Genomic DNA, 18,185 nt, shown 5'->3' on the forward strand with positions numbered 1-18,185 from the left:
AATGGCTACGACGGATGCTGAGAAGCACCATGATGTTGGAAATCTCCCCTTTAGGCCCAATTTGTGTAGCTTTCTGTTGATGGTCAACATTTCTCCATGTAATGTCAAGCCATAACCAGCATTTGCATCTTGTTCAAAATCAAGCAGCTTGAATTTGCTTTGTAAAGGAGGTAACTCTTAGTAGAATCCCAGTCTTAGCTTGTTGCTCATTGATTGTTACACCAAAAAAGCGGGCACATTGTTCGTCTACCTTTCCATTAACTATTTTTCCAATTGGGAGGGATTTGATTGTAATAGTGCATTTAGGGCTTCTTCAATAATATTTGTAGGCTTTTTAGTCTTAATAGGGACCTAGCTTGTTGAAATAAGTTGCAAACATTGTATTGACAGTACCAAGATTAGACAAGTCAATTTCCATATCCATGCCATTAGCGTCAAGAGCCTCAAAACCTTGTGAAATAAAAAATATGGGCCACAAGAGTAATTGTTGGTCATCCATTTTAGAGCCTACATTTTGAAATATAGCTTACAATAGGATGCTTAGAACCCTTCTTGATGTAACTAAGTTTAATGCATATTCACTCTAAACTCCCCAAGGCATAGTTCTATTCACCACATGAATTCCAATAGTGTTTCTTTCTCTTCCTCTATCAAAGGGCCAATGAGATGGCAATACACCGAGCAACTGGAGAGTGAAATTCTTATTACCAAACTCTCTCTCTCTTCGGTAGTGTTAGGTGCATTATATCATCCTCGATGGTCCAGAAAGAGGAGTTCATCTTCACTGGACTTGTAAGCTTGTGATTAAGATACAAAGGGTTGCCATTGATTCTGATTTCGATGTGTTTTAACTGGATCTTGTAGTAGAATTGGCTCGAAAGAACATTGGATCGAAGGTTTATGTAGATATTCATCTCTTCCAGAGTATGGCACCACTTCATGGTTCGAATCTCCCAGTAGAAGAGATGTTTGGCTAGGGTATCGTTGGGGAAGTACTCTGCAACAAGCAGCCTCTCATTGCCATTGCAACAATCTCCAATCGGATTCACAAGCCTTTTGTGCCTTAGCTTACCAACCCCCAAAACTCCCTCCTGTTTCTCAAATTTTTACCTTTTCATATTCAATGACATATCAATAACTCTTATCTTTTCTTCTACAATAACCTTGGAGTGAGAGACCTCTGTGAACTTGTTGGTTCTAGTTGGAAAAGAGTTTCGGGCCACTGAATTGAATAAGAAATCTATTGAAGTTAAACGCATTGACTCTTTGGGAGAGTTTGAGATTTCAACCATCGTTGCACGTTCTTCTTCTTCATGTATTGCATGTTCCTTCTATATTTTACAGATCTGATCCTTCAATTGGTCAAAGCTTTCTTTAAAGTTGCTCGTAAATTCGTTTACATGTTGCTTAAAGACTTTATACAACTAGTTTCCTTTCCTCATTTTTTTTTAAAATTTATTGATACAAGAATTTCTTCCATGGATTGATAGTACAAAGATTAGTCTATCTGATATTGATTTGTTACACACATAATGGAAGGTGTTTGGAAAAGCTGAAAATACGAGAAGATGTAAGAAAATGGGTTAAATTTGAAGATGACCTTATCTCCGGGGTACAAGAAGAGAGAAACTGAAAGCGTATTGTATTAAGAGATCCTCTCAATGCCTACCATCGACATTGATAAAAGAACAAATAATTGGACTAATGAGCCTTTAACCAACATGGGCCAAACGGCCCAAACCCATGTATCAGACCCTGGGCTTCCAACCATTTAGGCGTATGACGACCAATTTCTTTCAAATCGTTTCTTTCTCTTTCTCCGTAAATCAATAATAATTTTTTTATATTTAAAATTTAAATTAATATTATTTTTAATAAAATTTATTTTTTACTGATCATATTAGACTCATCTACATATTAATATAAATTAGATCTTGCAACTATTTTTTCCTTTAGCATGATCTCTCTCTTCCTCTTTTATCTCCCACTTCAATTGGAAATTTGGAACGAGTGGGGATCGGGTTCAATGTATATAGGGTTCAAGTCCTAATTTTTTCACAATCCAGAGTATTCACCTGTTGAGAGAGGCGATTTCAGGTTGCAATTAAGTAGGCTGGAATATTTGGGAATGGGGATCTAATTTTTTTTATTCTAGTCCAAAGACCTGGCTGAGGATGAATGAAGAGGGATTTGAAGAATGGGACGCAGATTTCTTGGACCAACTCATCCAAGTAGAAGAGCTAGCCCTCACCTCCTCCTCCTCCTCCTCGGCGGCTAACCAAATCCCTAAGCCTCCTCAGCAGTTCTTCCAAGCAGCACAGCAAGAACCGCTTCGTCCTGTGGCAGCTCCTTCCCACTACGATTCCGTAACCAGTCACTCCCCTCCGCGTGAGTTCTCACTTCTCTGTTCCCTAAAAGACAAAGAGCTCGAAATCGACAGGTTGAAGGTCAGCCCGCCTCCCCCCCAAGTTGATTTTTTTGTCGGATACAATTTTCGGTGGCGTTGATCGGGTCCTTCTTGAGTTCTGGGTGCATTTGGTTTGTAATTGTTTTTTGATGGGTACATTTTTTGGGGTCCTTTGAGTTCTGGGTGCATTTGTTTGTAATTGTATCTTGATAGGTACAATTTTTTTTTTTTTTAAGTATCAATCCCACCGAAAATTGTATACGAAAATTGTTTTTTGATCGGTACATTTGGTTTGTAATATCACTGCTTTTGTATGCCATCAAGCGATATTTCTGCTGGTGTGTTTAGAAAAGAACAGAAAAGATAAAAGGCTTTTTTAACGTAACTGTTACTATTAAAATTTAGGTAAGGTTTCGCCTTGAAGAAATTGAAGAATACGAGTGGCAAATTGTTTATGGATTATCTGTCATATCTAGGTTTTGGAAATTATCGTGGAATTGATGGAATGCCTGAAAATGGATTTCATTTGTTTGATGAGAGTATCATGTTAAATTGGTGAATGGTTTTGACCTTTCTTTTCAGTTATTTAACATGAAATTTAAGTTTCCATTCTTTTCATGGATTGATTCTGATGCAGTCCTTTCATGTTTGAAATAGTTGGTCAAATTGAGATGTGATATGGCGTATGTTATTGTTTTAAGGAATGAGTTAATCTACGTTCTAATTGAAGTGTGCATGAATCATAACTGCAGAGGGAGCTGGGACATGCGTCGAAGCATCTTACAGACCTGGTACATGTTATTCTCTGTGTTGCTTTAGAATCACATCACGATGTTATCTTTTTCACTTTTCTTTTCACTGTCATTTGTTTGTTATTTTAAATTGATGATTCAATCATAAAGCCCCATGTAAGCTTCCTTGGCTAAATAGTCATTTAAAGGCCTGCTTGGGATTGCCGTAGGAAATAGAGCTTTTCATAGCAGCACTTTTAAGAAGCTCTACTAGTAAAAAGTTATTTACTGTATGGTAAACATGCACCTAAAGCGCTTTTAAAGTTAGTTACTATAGTTTTTTAAAAATGTAGGATTATCTGCAGGAGCTTTTCAACAAAAGCTTCAATTTGGTGCTATTTTAAAAAGTGGATTTTCAGCTTTTTTTTAGGTGCTCAAAGCACTTTTTATAAATTTACCAAACATACTATTTTTTTCTTTAAAAGAGCTTTTAGGCTATTAAAACCACTTTTTAAGTCTCCCAACTCAAACCCAAGCACGCACCAAGAGGCTTTAATGTTTCAAGGAAGTGATATCTAGCATTTATTCTTGGTGCTTGCCAGCAATTTGAGAAACCGAGTGATTTTAGGGCTAGGGATGGAATGCATTTCTTTTTTCATGTTTTCATTTGCATTATGTTCCTAAAATAGGTGTTAGTGACAGACCCATATCATTGCCTCTAATCTGGTGTTATATTATTTGAGTTGTGACAACATCATCTCTCTCTCTCTCTCTATATATATATATATATATAGATATTTGTCTACATATTCTGCTTAGGCTGTATGATAACTCTTTAACCTGCATTATTGCTTTAAGCTTTATATCATGTGCAAGGTTTTGTATAAAATGGAAAAGTGGTCTTTATGCACCTAATTTTTGGAACCTTTTGTATATTGGTCGTTTTCTTAGGCTGTTCCTTTTTTTGTTTTTTTTTTTTATTTTCATAAAATATACTTGCTCAAAGGTTAATGTTGATACTGATTCAGGAACATGAATGCCTTGAACTAAGGAAGGAAAGAGGCAAAAATGAGAAGCAGATTCAATGTGTATTTCCTAAGAATGGATTAAAAGATGTTGATGTCCACTCCTCAAAGAGTACAAACTTGTGAGTGAAAGTTCTTTTCTTTTCTTTCTCTATTTCCTTCTTTTTTTTTTTTTTTCCCCCCCCCCCCCCTTCCTGTCAGTGTGTCACACCGTGTCCTGTCTGTATATGGTAGAATCTTGAATTATTAAGTTCAAGTCTGTTGATTCTCTCCTGATTAAATCAGACTCAAAGATACTAAACACTAGAATATCTCCATAGCATCTAGGACATGGCAAACAAGGGCATGTGCAGATAAGCCCTTACACGACATATGACATACTAATTTACATTTCAACTGAAATCTCTGTCAGATGTAATAGATACCGACTCAAACTCTTATGTGTGTTGTACCCTAATACTTTTACCTTTCTTTTTGCCATGCCATTATCGTAGCACTCATTTGTGGTGCAAATTCTTTTGTTGTTAGGATTATTAATTTGTTAATAAAATGTTTTTTGACATTTTCTTCTCTATCTATAATCGTTTCAAAATATCTTTAGTAACCTCCATTAGATCACAAGGCATTTTGACTATCTCAGTCTCACTATTCCCGTATTTTCCAAGAGCTTGGGAAAGACTGAATTTTTGTTAAAAGTACCACAAGTACTTCAATTTCCTGATGGCCTGAAAAGCAATAAACATACATCACTGCTTAAAAGTTTTTTTTTTTTTTTTATAGGTAAAAAGAAGTTTTATTGATCCATGTAAATAGGCAAAGCCCGAGTACACAGGGAGTATACAAGAAAAAGCCTGATTACAAAACTATGTGCTACGGATAGTAGCATACAAATTATTAAGACCCGTTCCATTCCTTGCAATAGAAGAGGCCCAAAGCAACAAAGTATGAAAGAAAAAATCCCTAAAATTGTCCGGGGAGCGTTCCCTATTCTCAAAATAGCGGCCATTTCTTTTGTTCCATGTGCACCACATTAAGCATAAAGGTATCATCTTCCATACAACAGCGATATGGTGATTGCCCATAATCCTTTGCCAACAAGACAATAGATCTATCACCGTCTTATGCATGACCCATGCTATGCCAAGCCTCAAGAAGATTGCATCCCACAATGCCTTAACTACTTCGCAATGAAGAAGAAGGTGATCTGCTGATTTGCCGTTACGTTTGCACATGTAGCACCAATCCATTATGTATATTCCACGCTTTTTTAACTTGTCGATTGTTAAGATTTTACCATCGGAGGCCACCCAACCGAAGAAAGCAACTTTGAGGGGAACATTGCTCCTCCAAATGCTCTTCCAAGGGAAAGCATTGAAGGAGTGGGTCAACAAGGCTTTGTGATATGCACGAACTGAAAATTTCTTGTTCCCTGTGCAAGTCCAAAGTAATCTGTCCTCCCTTCCTGCCCTTAACTTCAGCGAATATAGCACTCTGTAGAAATCAGTGATGTCTCCCATCTCCCAATCCTATATAGTTCTAGTGAATCTCACAGATCAAGCCACAGAAGAGCCTTTATCCAATGCAATCCTATAAAGAGAGGGGAAAGCGTTTTTCAAGATCACATCCCCGCACCAAAAATCATGTCAAAATTTTATCTGTGTGCCCGTTCCCACCTCAAACCTGCAGTTGCCGAGAAAGTCATCCCAGCCCTTCCAGATAAATTTCCAAACTGCTTAAAAGTTGAAAGACCCAAAAATCTGTTTTGAGACTCTTGTCCGAAGGGTTGAAGAAATTTGCCTCAGTGAAGAGATGTGTTAAATGGTAGCCTAAAATGCACTATAACTAAACTGGACAACGGAATAGATGGCCCGCATCTGCATCACCTTACTTTATCTATGAAAATGAAATAGGCAAATGGACAACGGCTGAATCTTGGATTTCTAACTTCCAATTTTACTTAGCCGGAGAAAATGTCATCACATTTTGGCAACCATACTCGTAAAGTACCACTACATGTATGGTGGCCATACATCATGCGAAGATTAATTTTGCTCTGGTTTCCTACCTTGAAGATGAGGTAATTTTTAGATTTGTTCCAATCATTTTTAATAACTTTTCTGCAGTCACTCAATTTCCTAACTGGCATAAGTGCCAACCCCTTCTCCCTTCCTCACATTTTTAAAGTGATCAATCCTTTCTATCCCAATCTCTAGGGCCACTTCCCTAGCAGCGGTGTTGGACTCCCTTAAACCATCGAGTACCTAAGCTACCCTATTGAAGAGAGCACAAACATTGTTACACTTACCCAAGTGATACAACCATTTCCTTAACTCGTACGAAGGAAACCTCTCTGAAGTTTTCCTATCTTTTCTGCCACCTAAGTTGGAATTTGAAAAATAGAAATATAAAATATGTTGACAAACTTGAGAACCCTGTTTGTCCACCATATTCTTGCAAGGAGAGGAGGCAATGTTTGCACCACAGCTACAAAATTGTGGCTTGGTGAAAAATCTTGTATCAGGCTGGATGGTCATATTTATCTTTGAGCTAACTAGACCTTTTGAGGGTCCAAAGAAGGTAAAACATTTTTATCTTTTATATTTTAGAGTATAATGTTTACAACTATTATGAGAATTAAGTATAAGGTGGCCAAGTCTTTGTGGAATAAGGTTAAGGTTTTTGGTTGGACAGATATAGATTGGGTGATACCTAAGGAAGTGGTGGATCTTCTTGCATGTTGGTATGGCTTTGGGGGAAGAAAACGTGTAGCTACCATATGGAAAATAAGTCCTTTGTGTTTAATGTGGTGTCTTTGGCCAAAAAGGAATGGGAGATGCTTGGAAGACAAAAAAAAAAAACGTTCTTTGGAAGAAGTTAGGAATTTTTTCTTTAGTCCTTTGTGGTTGTTGGCTAAGACTCTTTGAATGATGATAATTTTCTGAATTTGTATTAGCCTTTCTTCTGCTTTCTAGAGTGTAGTAGGTATTTCCTTTGTATACGTCATGTGTACTTGGGCTTTGCCTATTCTTGGTAATAAAATTTCTTATTAATTATGTAAAAAAATTAAATATATGGTTGTTGTATGATACAAGGAAAAATGAGGTTTGTGGGGTCTTTTGTATTATCTTTGAGATATATAGACATTAGGTGCCAGCAAAAAAGATTGTGAATGATTGTGGCCACAGTGGCAGGGAATGTGGAGGTCTTGCCAGGGATCATCATGCAGTTCCACAAAATTTTCAGAATTCAATATTGTCAAAGGATCAGGCTGGCTCTTGGGTTGATAGAGGTTAGCAATGAGTGGAGATCATTTTCTTTTTACTTAACCTTCACATCATTTTTCTCACATCTTTTTTGTTCCTTTTGTTGTACCCTAGCTATGCCAACCTATAAAGCCATTGGAGTTCAGACGGAGTGTGATCCTGATGATCCACTTGTTTGTCTTACTCTCTCTGAGAAGTTGTTAGCCATCTGGGGCTCTCCAAATTGCCGAAATAACAGAATAAATTTGATTACCAAGTTGCTTGTGATGTGTCAGACAGATTTTCATGTCCTTTTTGGGTTCATGAGTATGAACGTTTCAAAATTGGCAGTGGACTCACTCAAAGATGGAGGTTCTGATGTAGCTTTAAAGTTCGATATGCACACTTTTCATACATCAGAAGCTGCAAAAGTTTCTCATCTCTACTCTGTGTTGACAAAGGTACTCTTCAATTCGCAATTGAATTTATGTTTCAATAGGAGATATCTTCTGGCTGTTATCAACTGCCTTAAAACGCATAGCGCCAAATCTGCAGCTTTTAGTCTTTACTAGAAGATGATTATGTTGTAATCTGTGCTCCACATTTTTAAATTTTGAAGCTGAGAAAGAAAATTACTATGGCTTGTGGCACAATGGCTGGGATGTTCCTTTTCATTTGCATTGTCAATGTAGAACTTTAGAAGTTAGGGTGTCGGTGCATCCGTGCATGTCAATTTATCAGCTTACTAGTTCAGAACTTCAATGCATAATAGGATTTATTTTATTTTTCTGCCGCATTGTGTTTGGGATTTCTTTGAATAACCTGACAACTGGTCTGCCCAACTTATTGTTTCATAGGTTTTGAAATTTAACCACTTAGATGAGTTAGCTTTGCATTTTTGTTTCTCATCTCATTTATAGTAGGTTGCATGGGTGGTTTCCAATACCCAGAGGATCATTTATTGTCTGCATCCTTGCACTTAATTTTTTTTTTTTTATCAGTAAACAAAAAACCTTTATGATTGATGTTTTCTTGCAAATTATTGATATTCTTGTACTTGTATGAAATTACACCTATTAGAATGGTTGAAACTACTTATTTATTTATTTTTGATAGGTAAAAGTAAGTTTTATTAATAAAAGAGGCATAGCCTGAGTACACTAGAGGTATACAAAGAACATGCCTGGTTACAACTAAGTACTAGTGAGCGTTACAAGCAAAGTATGGAGGTTATCCGTGTTACAAATAATGGCCGAAGCCCAGGAAAGCAGTGTGCTGTAGAAAAAACATTTCAGTTCAGCCATAGAATGCTCCATATCTTCAAAACACCTCATGTTTCTCTCCATATGGAACTTATGAGAGCTGGATTTATTCTTAACTCTTAAAGCTGTAGTTAAAGGTCAAATTTCTGTTATTTCTTCAATCAGTGACTTCTTGATTACATGCTCATGTATTGATATATCATCATTGACATGTTAATGCTTGCTGAGGTGACTTGCATCATATGCATTTGAATGCTAATCGTGTCCTGAAAAAACTGCTTTATTATCTCTCAACTTATTCTTATGGCAGATCAGTAATGGAGGCGTACGTTTGGAGGCTTTGTTTGAACCATTGCTTGATCTCTGTACTCTTGAAAATGTGAGTTGGTGAGCGATTTTTTTTTATTATAAATTTATAAGGAACTTTGCATACCACAATGACCACTAATTTTTTTCATTGAGCAATCCAGTGCTTTTCTTTTGAATTGGGTATATGGATTCCTAAATCAAAACCCTTTTAACCCTTCATATTTATCAAAGGATCCAGTTAAACTTTGTAGCAAAAACTATCAGTTGAATTTAGGTGAAGCAATCGTGACTATTAGCCCATCTCAATATTGATTGGTGCCTGGAAGCTATTAGGTTGATTTGATTGATAAGATTGTCTTGATTTAGTTGTGTTGTAGCCCAAGTGGTAAGGGCGAACTTGTGTGCATGATCTCTATGTCACAAGTTCGATTCCCCCAAGATCAAACTGCAATTTAAGTGGGAGGCCATGGCGGTGGGTTGTTGTGCTAATCTCCCCAGGGCTTAGGTTCCATGGGTGAGTCCTAAGGGCTCTGCCATGGGGTGGTTCCCCATCATAAAAAAAATTTATCAAAAAAAAAAAAAAAAAGAAGTTTTGTGTTATAAATGTGTTTTTGACATTGTCATCAGTGGTCTCATGTCTATAAGCTCTCAAATCACTCTGATTTAAGAAATTGGACTTCCAAAACATGTTAGGGTGTGCGCCTACTAGATGAGTGGGGCTTGGGATTCTTTGATTCTTTGTCCACCAAAAACAAAGAGGGGTTCTGTTGCTTGGAATTTTATCTTCTGTCATGGAATATGTCATGGAATCTGAAACTTTTAGCTGAGGATTGCAATTTCTAGTTAGTCCTGTTATTAACCTGTAATTTTTATTGTAGATATCATATGCTGTTATGTGGCGACAATCTGGACTGTATATGGAACTCCTCTCAGTTAAAGAGAGAGAAAATAAAGAGAGAAAGAAGCATGCTGATGAGACTCATTAAATTTCTTGCATGCTGTAGAGCTAATATTTTTCAATGCAGTCACATTCTTACCGAACGAAAAAAGTTCCTGCATTCTTGACTGGGCAGCTAATGATATCTTTTTTTTTTTTGAAGTGGTGGTTGTGTGCAAGGGCTCCTAACATGTGCATATTATTGTAAACCTTGTTACCTATCAAAAAAATTATTGTAAACCTTGTCAGCAATATAAATGTTCTAATGACCTTATGCCTGATTCTTTTTTATTGGTAAATAGAACCTTATGCCTGGTTATGCTACTTGGTTGCTTTTCTTTACCTAAGTTAACCACTAGCAGGGTTTCCTTTTGTTTTTATTTGTCTTTTATTTTTATTTATATTTTTAATTTTTGTCTCGTCTCTTGTTGATGACTTTATTCCTTTTTGGTAAAAGGTTGTCATTGTTCATAGATCTCTACGTATATTGCATGTCTTTTTGAAGCACCTCGTGAGTTTGGAAAGGAATTTCGAAAGAAGGTATCTTATTCTTGCTTACAGATTTTTATTTAAATCATTTCAGTTTCATTGTACAAAAATTGGAAGAACATAATTTAATGTACTTTGACGCTGTATCTGCTGGTTTGATCTTGGACTGCAACTACTCAAATTTATTGTCCCACAGTCACATGATAGTTTATTTTCTTTGACATTTTATTTATAAAGATTTGATCAAGGATCTTACGAAGTTGTAATGGTTTGGGATGGCTTGACTAATCTCTGGTGGGTAATATCCTTTTTAGTAATGTGGGAACCATAATTTGATACAATATTGAATTTTCGTATTGTATGGTGAATTTAGGGTTATTATTTTAACTGTTTGGGCGAATTTCCAGAATGCCCTCAAATTGAAGGTCCAACTGGGATCCATTGAGTACCTTTTGCTAGTAAGCTAGGACACAATCATGATAAAAGTCACTCTTATAGGTCTAGGGCCCTTTGAAAAAGTGTTTTTGGGCAAAATCGCCCCATTACTTGATGCCAGATTTCCCTCATTATACTTAGAGTCAGAGGGGGTGAAAAAGAAGAGTTGGAATGTGCAGTGGAAGTGGCAGTGGCCCTGGAAGGGATACTTTTGGGCTGTTGGTTGATCATAGAGGATTGATATTCTATGGCACCTTGTGATAGATTTGTTTTGGCCATTGCTAAAGATAAGGGCCTTGGTGGTGCATGACTGGTGTCTTTAATAGTGAATTATGAGGCTGGAGGACCTTTGGTCAGAGTTCTTGTATTCGGTTCGTCCTTTGGGTTCTTTTTTAGGGGTGGGGGGTTGAGGCATTTCTTGTTTTTTACAGTTGTTTTTTCTGAAATTCAATTCTCCTACTTATTTTTATACGTCTGCATGCTTATGAACTTTGATTTGATCTTTTCAGTGAACTCTACTCAGGGACAATGTGATTGTTGAAGGGCTTCGCTCTGGGAACAACATTGTGGATTCTCATGGATTTGATAGAGGCCTGTGCCGTGTGAGCAGAAATGAAATATTTTATTCAGACTCCACTCCACTTGGGAATATATTACCTGATGCCAGAATTCCATGCATGGAGACCTGTAATCATGATACTGCTATTTCAGTCTCTCATGTAGACTGGGTTTCTCTAGTTGAATTTATGCATCAAATTGTCATGAGGAATACTGAAGAATGTGTGAACCTAGAGGCAGTCTCAGTGATGAATGTGATTATAACAAAGTCTAGTGCTTATATTGAGAGGGAAAAGTATGTTTTTGAGTACCCTTTTGGATGTTCTACCATAACATGTAACTTCTTTGCATATCATAATGTAATTTTTGGTTGAGACAGGTTTGGCCTGACAATGGTGTTTGAAAGTCTTTCACAATTGCTGAGAAAGGAAGCTGGCTTGCAAGTGCAAAAGCATGCTGTGCATCTTCTACATCTGTTGCTAAACTGTATGTTCTTGTATTTTTTTCCTTCTTTTTTAACAAACAACTGGGAATTAACAGTAATAATGTGAACTTACTCCACCTGAGGGTAGCTCAAGTGGTAAGGGTGAACTTGTGTGCATGAGCCCCACGTCACAGGTTCGATTCCCCCTTTGGATCAAACTACGATTTAAGTGGGAGGCCATGGTGGTGGGTTGCTGAGCTAGTCTTCCTGGGGATTTAGGATCCATGGGTGAGTTCTAAGGGCTCTGCCGTGAGATGATTTCCCCGTCATATAAAAAAAATAAAATAATAATGTGAGCTTACTGCGGCCTTTCTTATCAATATGTTCCTGCATTACTGCGATAAGTCCTTGTTCTTTGTTATTTTTGTCTCACTCCATTCTTGTTTTGGCTTCAAGTTTTTGTAAACTAGATAGCTTTTAGTTCAGTATCGGGGCTATGTGATATCTTTTAGGATTTTATGTGTTTGCTTTTATGATAGTCCGATTTTTTACTTATACTTGGAGTTGATTTTTGCCACCCCGTTTTTGTTGAGATCGAACTATAGACTGAGCTCAATTGTAGTTTGTCCAAGCAGAAACACATACTTTCTCATGAGAGTAAAGAGTTGAACTTAAATAGCTACTATTTGTATCATGTCAGCCTGTTTTCACCCCTAGTTATATAGTTTGATTTTCAGTTAGTTGAGCGTATTCTGCCTTATCCTTACAGCTTTTGGTTCTTTGTTTAATTGAAGGTCCAAAAATATTGGTGACATTCTGCTCTGGCTGTAAGGATGGTGAAGGTGCTGCTCCTGTTGATGGTACTGTGAGACCTCGGAAATTCATTGAGGTTCTTCAAGGCTTGGCAGATTGTTTAGCATGCAGTGGAAATGGTGTACTGGTATGCATTCTATTAAAGACAACGCCCTCTTCCTCTTTATTTTTTTTAACTGTGAATTTCGTATTCTTGGACTGAGCCTTGGAAATGGTTTTTACTAGTGTCAGCTTGTGAGAATTTGGTTGTATGGAGCATTGTTCTGGGAAGGGGCTTTTATAAGATTTGACTCCCTATATTAGTCTGTGTGGTAACAGTGATCACACTGAGAAGGCATACGTTTTGGGAGGGGTAGGTGTTTGGTTGTAGGACAATGATTTGTTTTTATAATTATTGTAAAGTGGGGAAGTGAAAGCATTAGGGGAGTCAACTATGGAATGGAGGCATGGTATTTATAGAGAATATGGGTGTTTTAGTAACTAGAAGCTCAGAATGAATACAGGAAGTGAAAGTAAAGTAGAGTTTTCTTTAAAAATTTGCATGCATGTGTGTAGCACACAAGGTTGCATTTTTTGCCTGTTGGCTGCGCATCAGAACATTATTATTGATTACTTGACAAGAAGAACAAATAGCCTTGCAAATTTCAGGATTACATACTTTTTTTTTATCAGTAAAACATGGACTTTATTGAGAATATAAAGAGGCGTAGCCCAAGTACATGAGACATATACAAGAGCGACACCTAATCATGAGTGCCCAACAATACAAGGAAATCATGGCTATTCAAGCCATTGAAATTGAGTACAATTGACCAATGGAATGAAGTATAGAAGTCTAAGCTTGTCCATTGACTGTTGACAATTCTCAAAGCTTCTTTCATTCCACTCACTCCAAAGACACCACCATAGACATATTGGGACCATTTTCCACATTGCTGCGATTTGAGCATTACCGCATAGCCCGCTCCAACTTGCTAGGAAATCAACAACTCTTCTTGGCATTACCCAAGTTAATGCCAAGAAGGGTTGTTGGCATAGTGACATGGCCACCTCACAATGAAGTAGAAGGTGATCAACAATCTCTTGATTCTCTTCACTGTTTTGCACATACAACACCAATCTATAATAATAAAATGGCATTTTCTTAGATTGTCTATAGTGAGGATTTTCTCCAACAAGGCAGCTGTCCATGCAGAAAAAGCTGCTTTTAGGGGAGCCTTAGGGCCTGTTTGGAAGTTGAGATGTATTGAATTCTTTATGAATAGTAGTGAGTTGAGATGGTGGAGTGGAGCGAGTTTTGTGGGACCCACCTAAGATGTGTTTGGATGTTAAGATGAGTTTAGATGTATTTATGGGAAGTTGAAAAAGGTTGTGGTCCTGCATGTAAAAAGGTGTTGAGTTGAAAAAGATTGTAAGTCCCACGTGTAAAGAGGTTTTGAGTTGAGATGAGTTCAGTGATTTGTAAGTTGGGTGTTTGAATGTTGGATTCAGCTTAAAATTAGACTGACTGAACTGATATCGGTTCAGTCCAACTTCCAAATGGGGCCTTAGTCTCCCAAATGTGCTTCAAGGGAATGGGTTTGTGTTGTGTGTGATGAGAGACTTGGTTTTTTAATTTTTTTTTTTAATGAATAAAAATTTTATTGAGACAAGTAACAAGGCAAAGCCAAGTACACAGGAAGTATACAAAAACTGAACCTATTACACGTCAGGAACTAGAAAAAGAAACAAGAAAATCATGGACACTAGTACGATTAAATACAATAGCCGAAGCCCATTGAAATAAGGAATTAAAGAAAAAAAAATTTAAGTTCATCCACCGCTCCTTTTCTACCCTGTGGAATGATTCGAATGAACAAACATTAAATCTACCTTTCCTTACAGGTTGCCAAACCAACTTGTCAGTCTCTCCCACCCTCACTCTAGATCTGGAAGAGTATACAAGATTTTAGAATGCAGAAAACGTGTCCACTTCCCAGTCTTGTGCAGCTCTAAAGAACGCAATGTTCCATTAGGGGTTTTCACTAGATCGGTCAATAAAATCTGCCACTGAAGCTGCCTGCACCCTCAAAATGCTGTAAATAGCTGGGAAGGCTTCCTTGAGGAGCCTGCTGCCACACCAAGGATCATGCCAAATTTAAGTATGGACCCGTCACGCAACTCGAAACAGGTGTGCCTAGAGAAAGTATCCCATCCTCTTCTTATATGCTTCCAAAGTCCCACCCCACGTGGTCCACTCACCTCGTTTGGTATCTCCACAACCACTTACGCAGAAGAGCTTTGTTGAAACCCAGCAAGTTAACTCGCAGACCACCACTGGAAATCAGGGTGCATTCTTGGGGCCAATTCTCAAGTGGGAATTTTAAAAACTTGTCCATAACTCCCCATAGGAAATCCTGTTGTAGCTTCTCCAAGTGGAGGGCCACCTTGGTGGGTAGTGGAAACAAAGATAAGAAGTAGGTAGGTAAGTTGGAAAGATTACTTTTGATCAAAGTAACCCTCCCCACCTTTGGATAGATACATCATTTTCTAAATAACCAACCTTCTCTCCATTTTTTCAATCACCCCATCCCAGATAGACAGAGGCTTGAATGAGGCACCCAAGGGGAGGCCGAGTTATTTCATTGCCAAAGAAGATACCTTGCACTCCAGGATTGCCGATTACATACTAAAATGGTCCATGTGGCTTGTTTCATGGACAACAGCCAGCCCCGCCGCCCGGGGGGGTGGTGGTGGGGGGGTCCACGAGCTTTTGAACTTTTCACCTTGAGACTCATACGATCAATCAAATCAGTCTCCTTTACACTATTGTTAGTAAACCAACGCCATGTCAACACCTATAGTTTTTTGACTAATCTTTCGACAAACTCGTAAAAGATTAAAAAAATAAATTTTAAAAATAGAAACATTACATTTTTTTTGGGAACAATTTAAATTTAAAAAAAGAAAAAGAAAAGAAATTTTCAAAATTGGACCTGCCAGCATGGTGGCACCCATAGGTCCGCCCTTCCACCAGGCCCCCCCCCCCCCCCCTCCCTCCTTTTTTAATTGTTTTTGTGTTTTGTTGGGGGGGGGGGGGGGGGGGGGGTGAGAAATCCACATCTGCCTTTGACACTGCTCCATCTATCTTATATGGAGTGCCATGCTTTTTTTTTTCTTTATGTCCCAAATTGAGTATTCTTTTCCAAATATTCAAAAGAACAATCAAGAAAAAACCATGCCAGCTTTTGGCAATTTGGTAAAAGAAGTGTACATTTTCTTCATTAACATGGTACCGGTTTTAATCCTTGACAATTTAAAACAGAGGGACTGGTCAGAATTCTGCAATTTCTTCTTAAATGCTTACCCATGGATTCTGTTGAAAAATATTGTTCAAATATTACGAATTCCAAATATAATCTGTTCACGATTTTAAATGATTATATATTCAGGAGTTGACTCTCCGTAGAGATGCCATTATTGTGCTGGCCTTCTTAGCCTCATCCGGAAAACATGGCTTTGAAATTCTCACAAGTCTCCAGCTTTACAGAGGGTCAAGCTTTCTTATGTTAACATTGAGAGTGCTTGTATCAGAGATGGACATTGAAGCATCAGTTTATGCTGGACGCCCAGAAATTTCCAAAGAGAGGCAAGTGGTCTCTGCATGCCTTAGGAAGTTATATTCACACATTTCTTTTTAGTTGCAGAACTGCCTTTAATTTTGCTTCTCTTTTTATTGCATTGAATATTTGTCAAAGTGATTGTTGAAGCACCTTTTTCCCCCAAAACAATGTGATTACAAGTTTCCACGGTGATGAAATTTTAAGTTTTCCTATCTTAAAAAATTTTAACAAACATCAAATAGAGGGAAAGGAATTCTCAAATACCACATAGCACCCTATCATGAGTAGAGTTTTTAGTCTCTTGCCATCATGTCTCAGACCTATCTACTCTGTCTATAGCAAACCGGTTTCACTTTTAATTTTTATGTTCTGGGGTCTTGCATTTTTATCAAGCCAGATGTGGTAGAGTAGCGGTCCAAACAAGGCTTCATTTGAGTATGATTAAATGTCAACTGTTGTTAAAAACCTCAATACTTGCATGTAGCAATACATTTAAACGACAAGGTCACACCATCTTATCTGTACACAAAAAATCGTGGTACCTTCTAGACTTCTAATATTTCATGGATATATAACTCCTAGGGGTTAGCTCAATTGCTAAAGGTTTTGGGTTTGGGAGTATGCTCTCCCCAGGTCCAAGGTTTAAATCTCTTTGGGTGCAAACAATCTCTAGGGTCCATCGGACTAGGGGATTTTTCCCTTAAATTACCCAAGGTGCACTTGTGGAAAATTCTTTTCCGAGAGCCTATGCACCCCCGCGATTAGTTGGGACACTGTTTCCGGACACTCGGTACTAATAAAAAAAATATATATATCGCATGGATATATAATAAGAGATTCAGTCCCTGCTATATCTTTGCATTAGCAAAGAGATCTAGTTGTGCTATATCTTTTGCAATTGATCCTCAGCTTTGCTGATATTTTCCTTTTTCTTTTTCCTTTGTTAATTTTATTTGTTGATTACCCCGTGTGGATTTGTTTTGTAGGACCTTGCTCATTCGAGAGGTGCTAATATTACTTAACAGGATTGTGTCCCATCCTACATATTCAATTACTGCATTGCGAGCTTTAACAAATAGCAGGGATATTGCCAGCTTGTCCATTGACATTGCCAATAGGTTGTCCAGAAAGGATCAGAGACATGGGCAGTCTGACGTCCAGACTAGACAGATGAGGGAATCTGAAATTGTTAATTTAGCTCGAGTATTCAAGAGAAGGGTATTCACATATTTAGGAGATAGCGTTTCGTAGAGAAATCCTTCCCATGGCTGATAATTTTGTTTAATCCGTGCTTATCAGCATCATGTAAGAATAGCTGCCAGGAAACTGCATAGATGGGAGCTAGCCCTAATTTCATTAATTTTTCATTTCCTACATTTTTTGGGTGATGACCATAAGATTGGCCTCCTATCTGAAAAATTTTGAGCAGCCATCTCAGCTTATCACAGGCCAGAAAATTTTGGTTTGGACGACCTTGAGAGTTTATTATGAAGATGATGTCTTATACAAAAAAGTTTCTGCCATAGCAGATCCCAGTTTCTGCTATACCAAAAAGTTGCCCTATATTTTGAGAGCTTATGTTGGACATCTGTATGTATTACTCTCATCTTTGACTTCCAGCTCTACCATACTTTGAATATCGTGAGACCAGAAGTTTTGTTCCGACTTTTTTTTATTGCTTTTGGTGGTGTGCTTGGTTTGGTTTCTGTTTGTGCAGGTGTTTCACCACCTAAATTGATCAAAACTATTTCTTTCTTACTCTCGTTTGGTTATGACGAACTTTTTGACCTTATTAGATTCAAGCAATAAAGATCTTGCTGTCTCCTCACGGGAGGAAGACTTGTCTTCTGAGAGAAGGTGAAATGCCAATAGTAGTAGGAGAAATTGAAGTTTAGTGGGTTACATTTTCTAACTGAAGCCCCGAAAGACATGCAGCAAAGAGCAGAAATCT

General features: G+C 37.7%; 1 protein-coding gene across 1 annotated transcript; it reads left to right on the forward strand.

The window, feature by feature from the left end:
- Positions 1–1,927: 1,927 nt before the first annotated feature.
- On the forward strand, positions 1,928–17,909 carry LOC122281194 (protein SENSITIVE TO UV 2). Its single transcript, XM_043092526.1, has 12 exons — positions 1,928–2,447; positions 3,160–3,198; positions 4,167–4,285; positions 7,349–7,452; positions 7,541–7,866; positions 8,978–9,046; positions 10,371–10,453; positions 11,361–11,690; positions 11,775–11,881; positions 12,614–12,759; positions 16,064–16,260; positions 17,221–17,909. Exons 1-12 carry the CDS (start codon positions 2,175–2,177, stop codon positions 17,483–17,485), a joined length of 2,058 nt encoding a protein of 685 aa, XP_042948460.1. The 5' UTR covers positions 1,928–2,174; the 3' UTR covers positions 17,486–17,909.
- The last annotated feature ends 276 nt before the right edge of the window (positions 17,910–18,185 follow it).

Source organism: Carya illinoinensis, chromosome 11 (genome assembly GCF_018687715.1).
Source record: "Carya illinoinensis cultivar Pawnee chromosome 11, C.illinoinensisPawnee_v1, whole genome shotgun sequence".
Classification (NCBI taxonomy): Eukaryota; Viridiplantae; Streptophyta; class Magnoliopsida; order Fagales; family Juglandaceae; genus Carya; species Carya illinoinensis.

Excerpts from the sequence above, each read along its gene's own strand:
- LOC122281194 (XM_043092526.1), top strand. The coding sequence starts at position 2,175 with ATGAATGAAGAGGGATTTGAAGAATGGGACGCAGATTTCTTGGACCAA. Across the intron at positions 3,199-4,166 it reads CGAAGCATCTTACAGACCTG|GAACATGAATGCCTTGAACT; the intron begins GTACATGTTATT and ends ATACTGATTCAG. Across the intron at positions 7,867-8,977 it reads TCTACTCTGTGTTGACAAAG|ATCAGTAATGGAGGCGTACG; the intron begins GTACTCTTCAAT and ends TTCTTATGGCAG.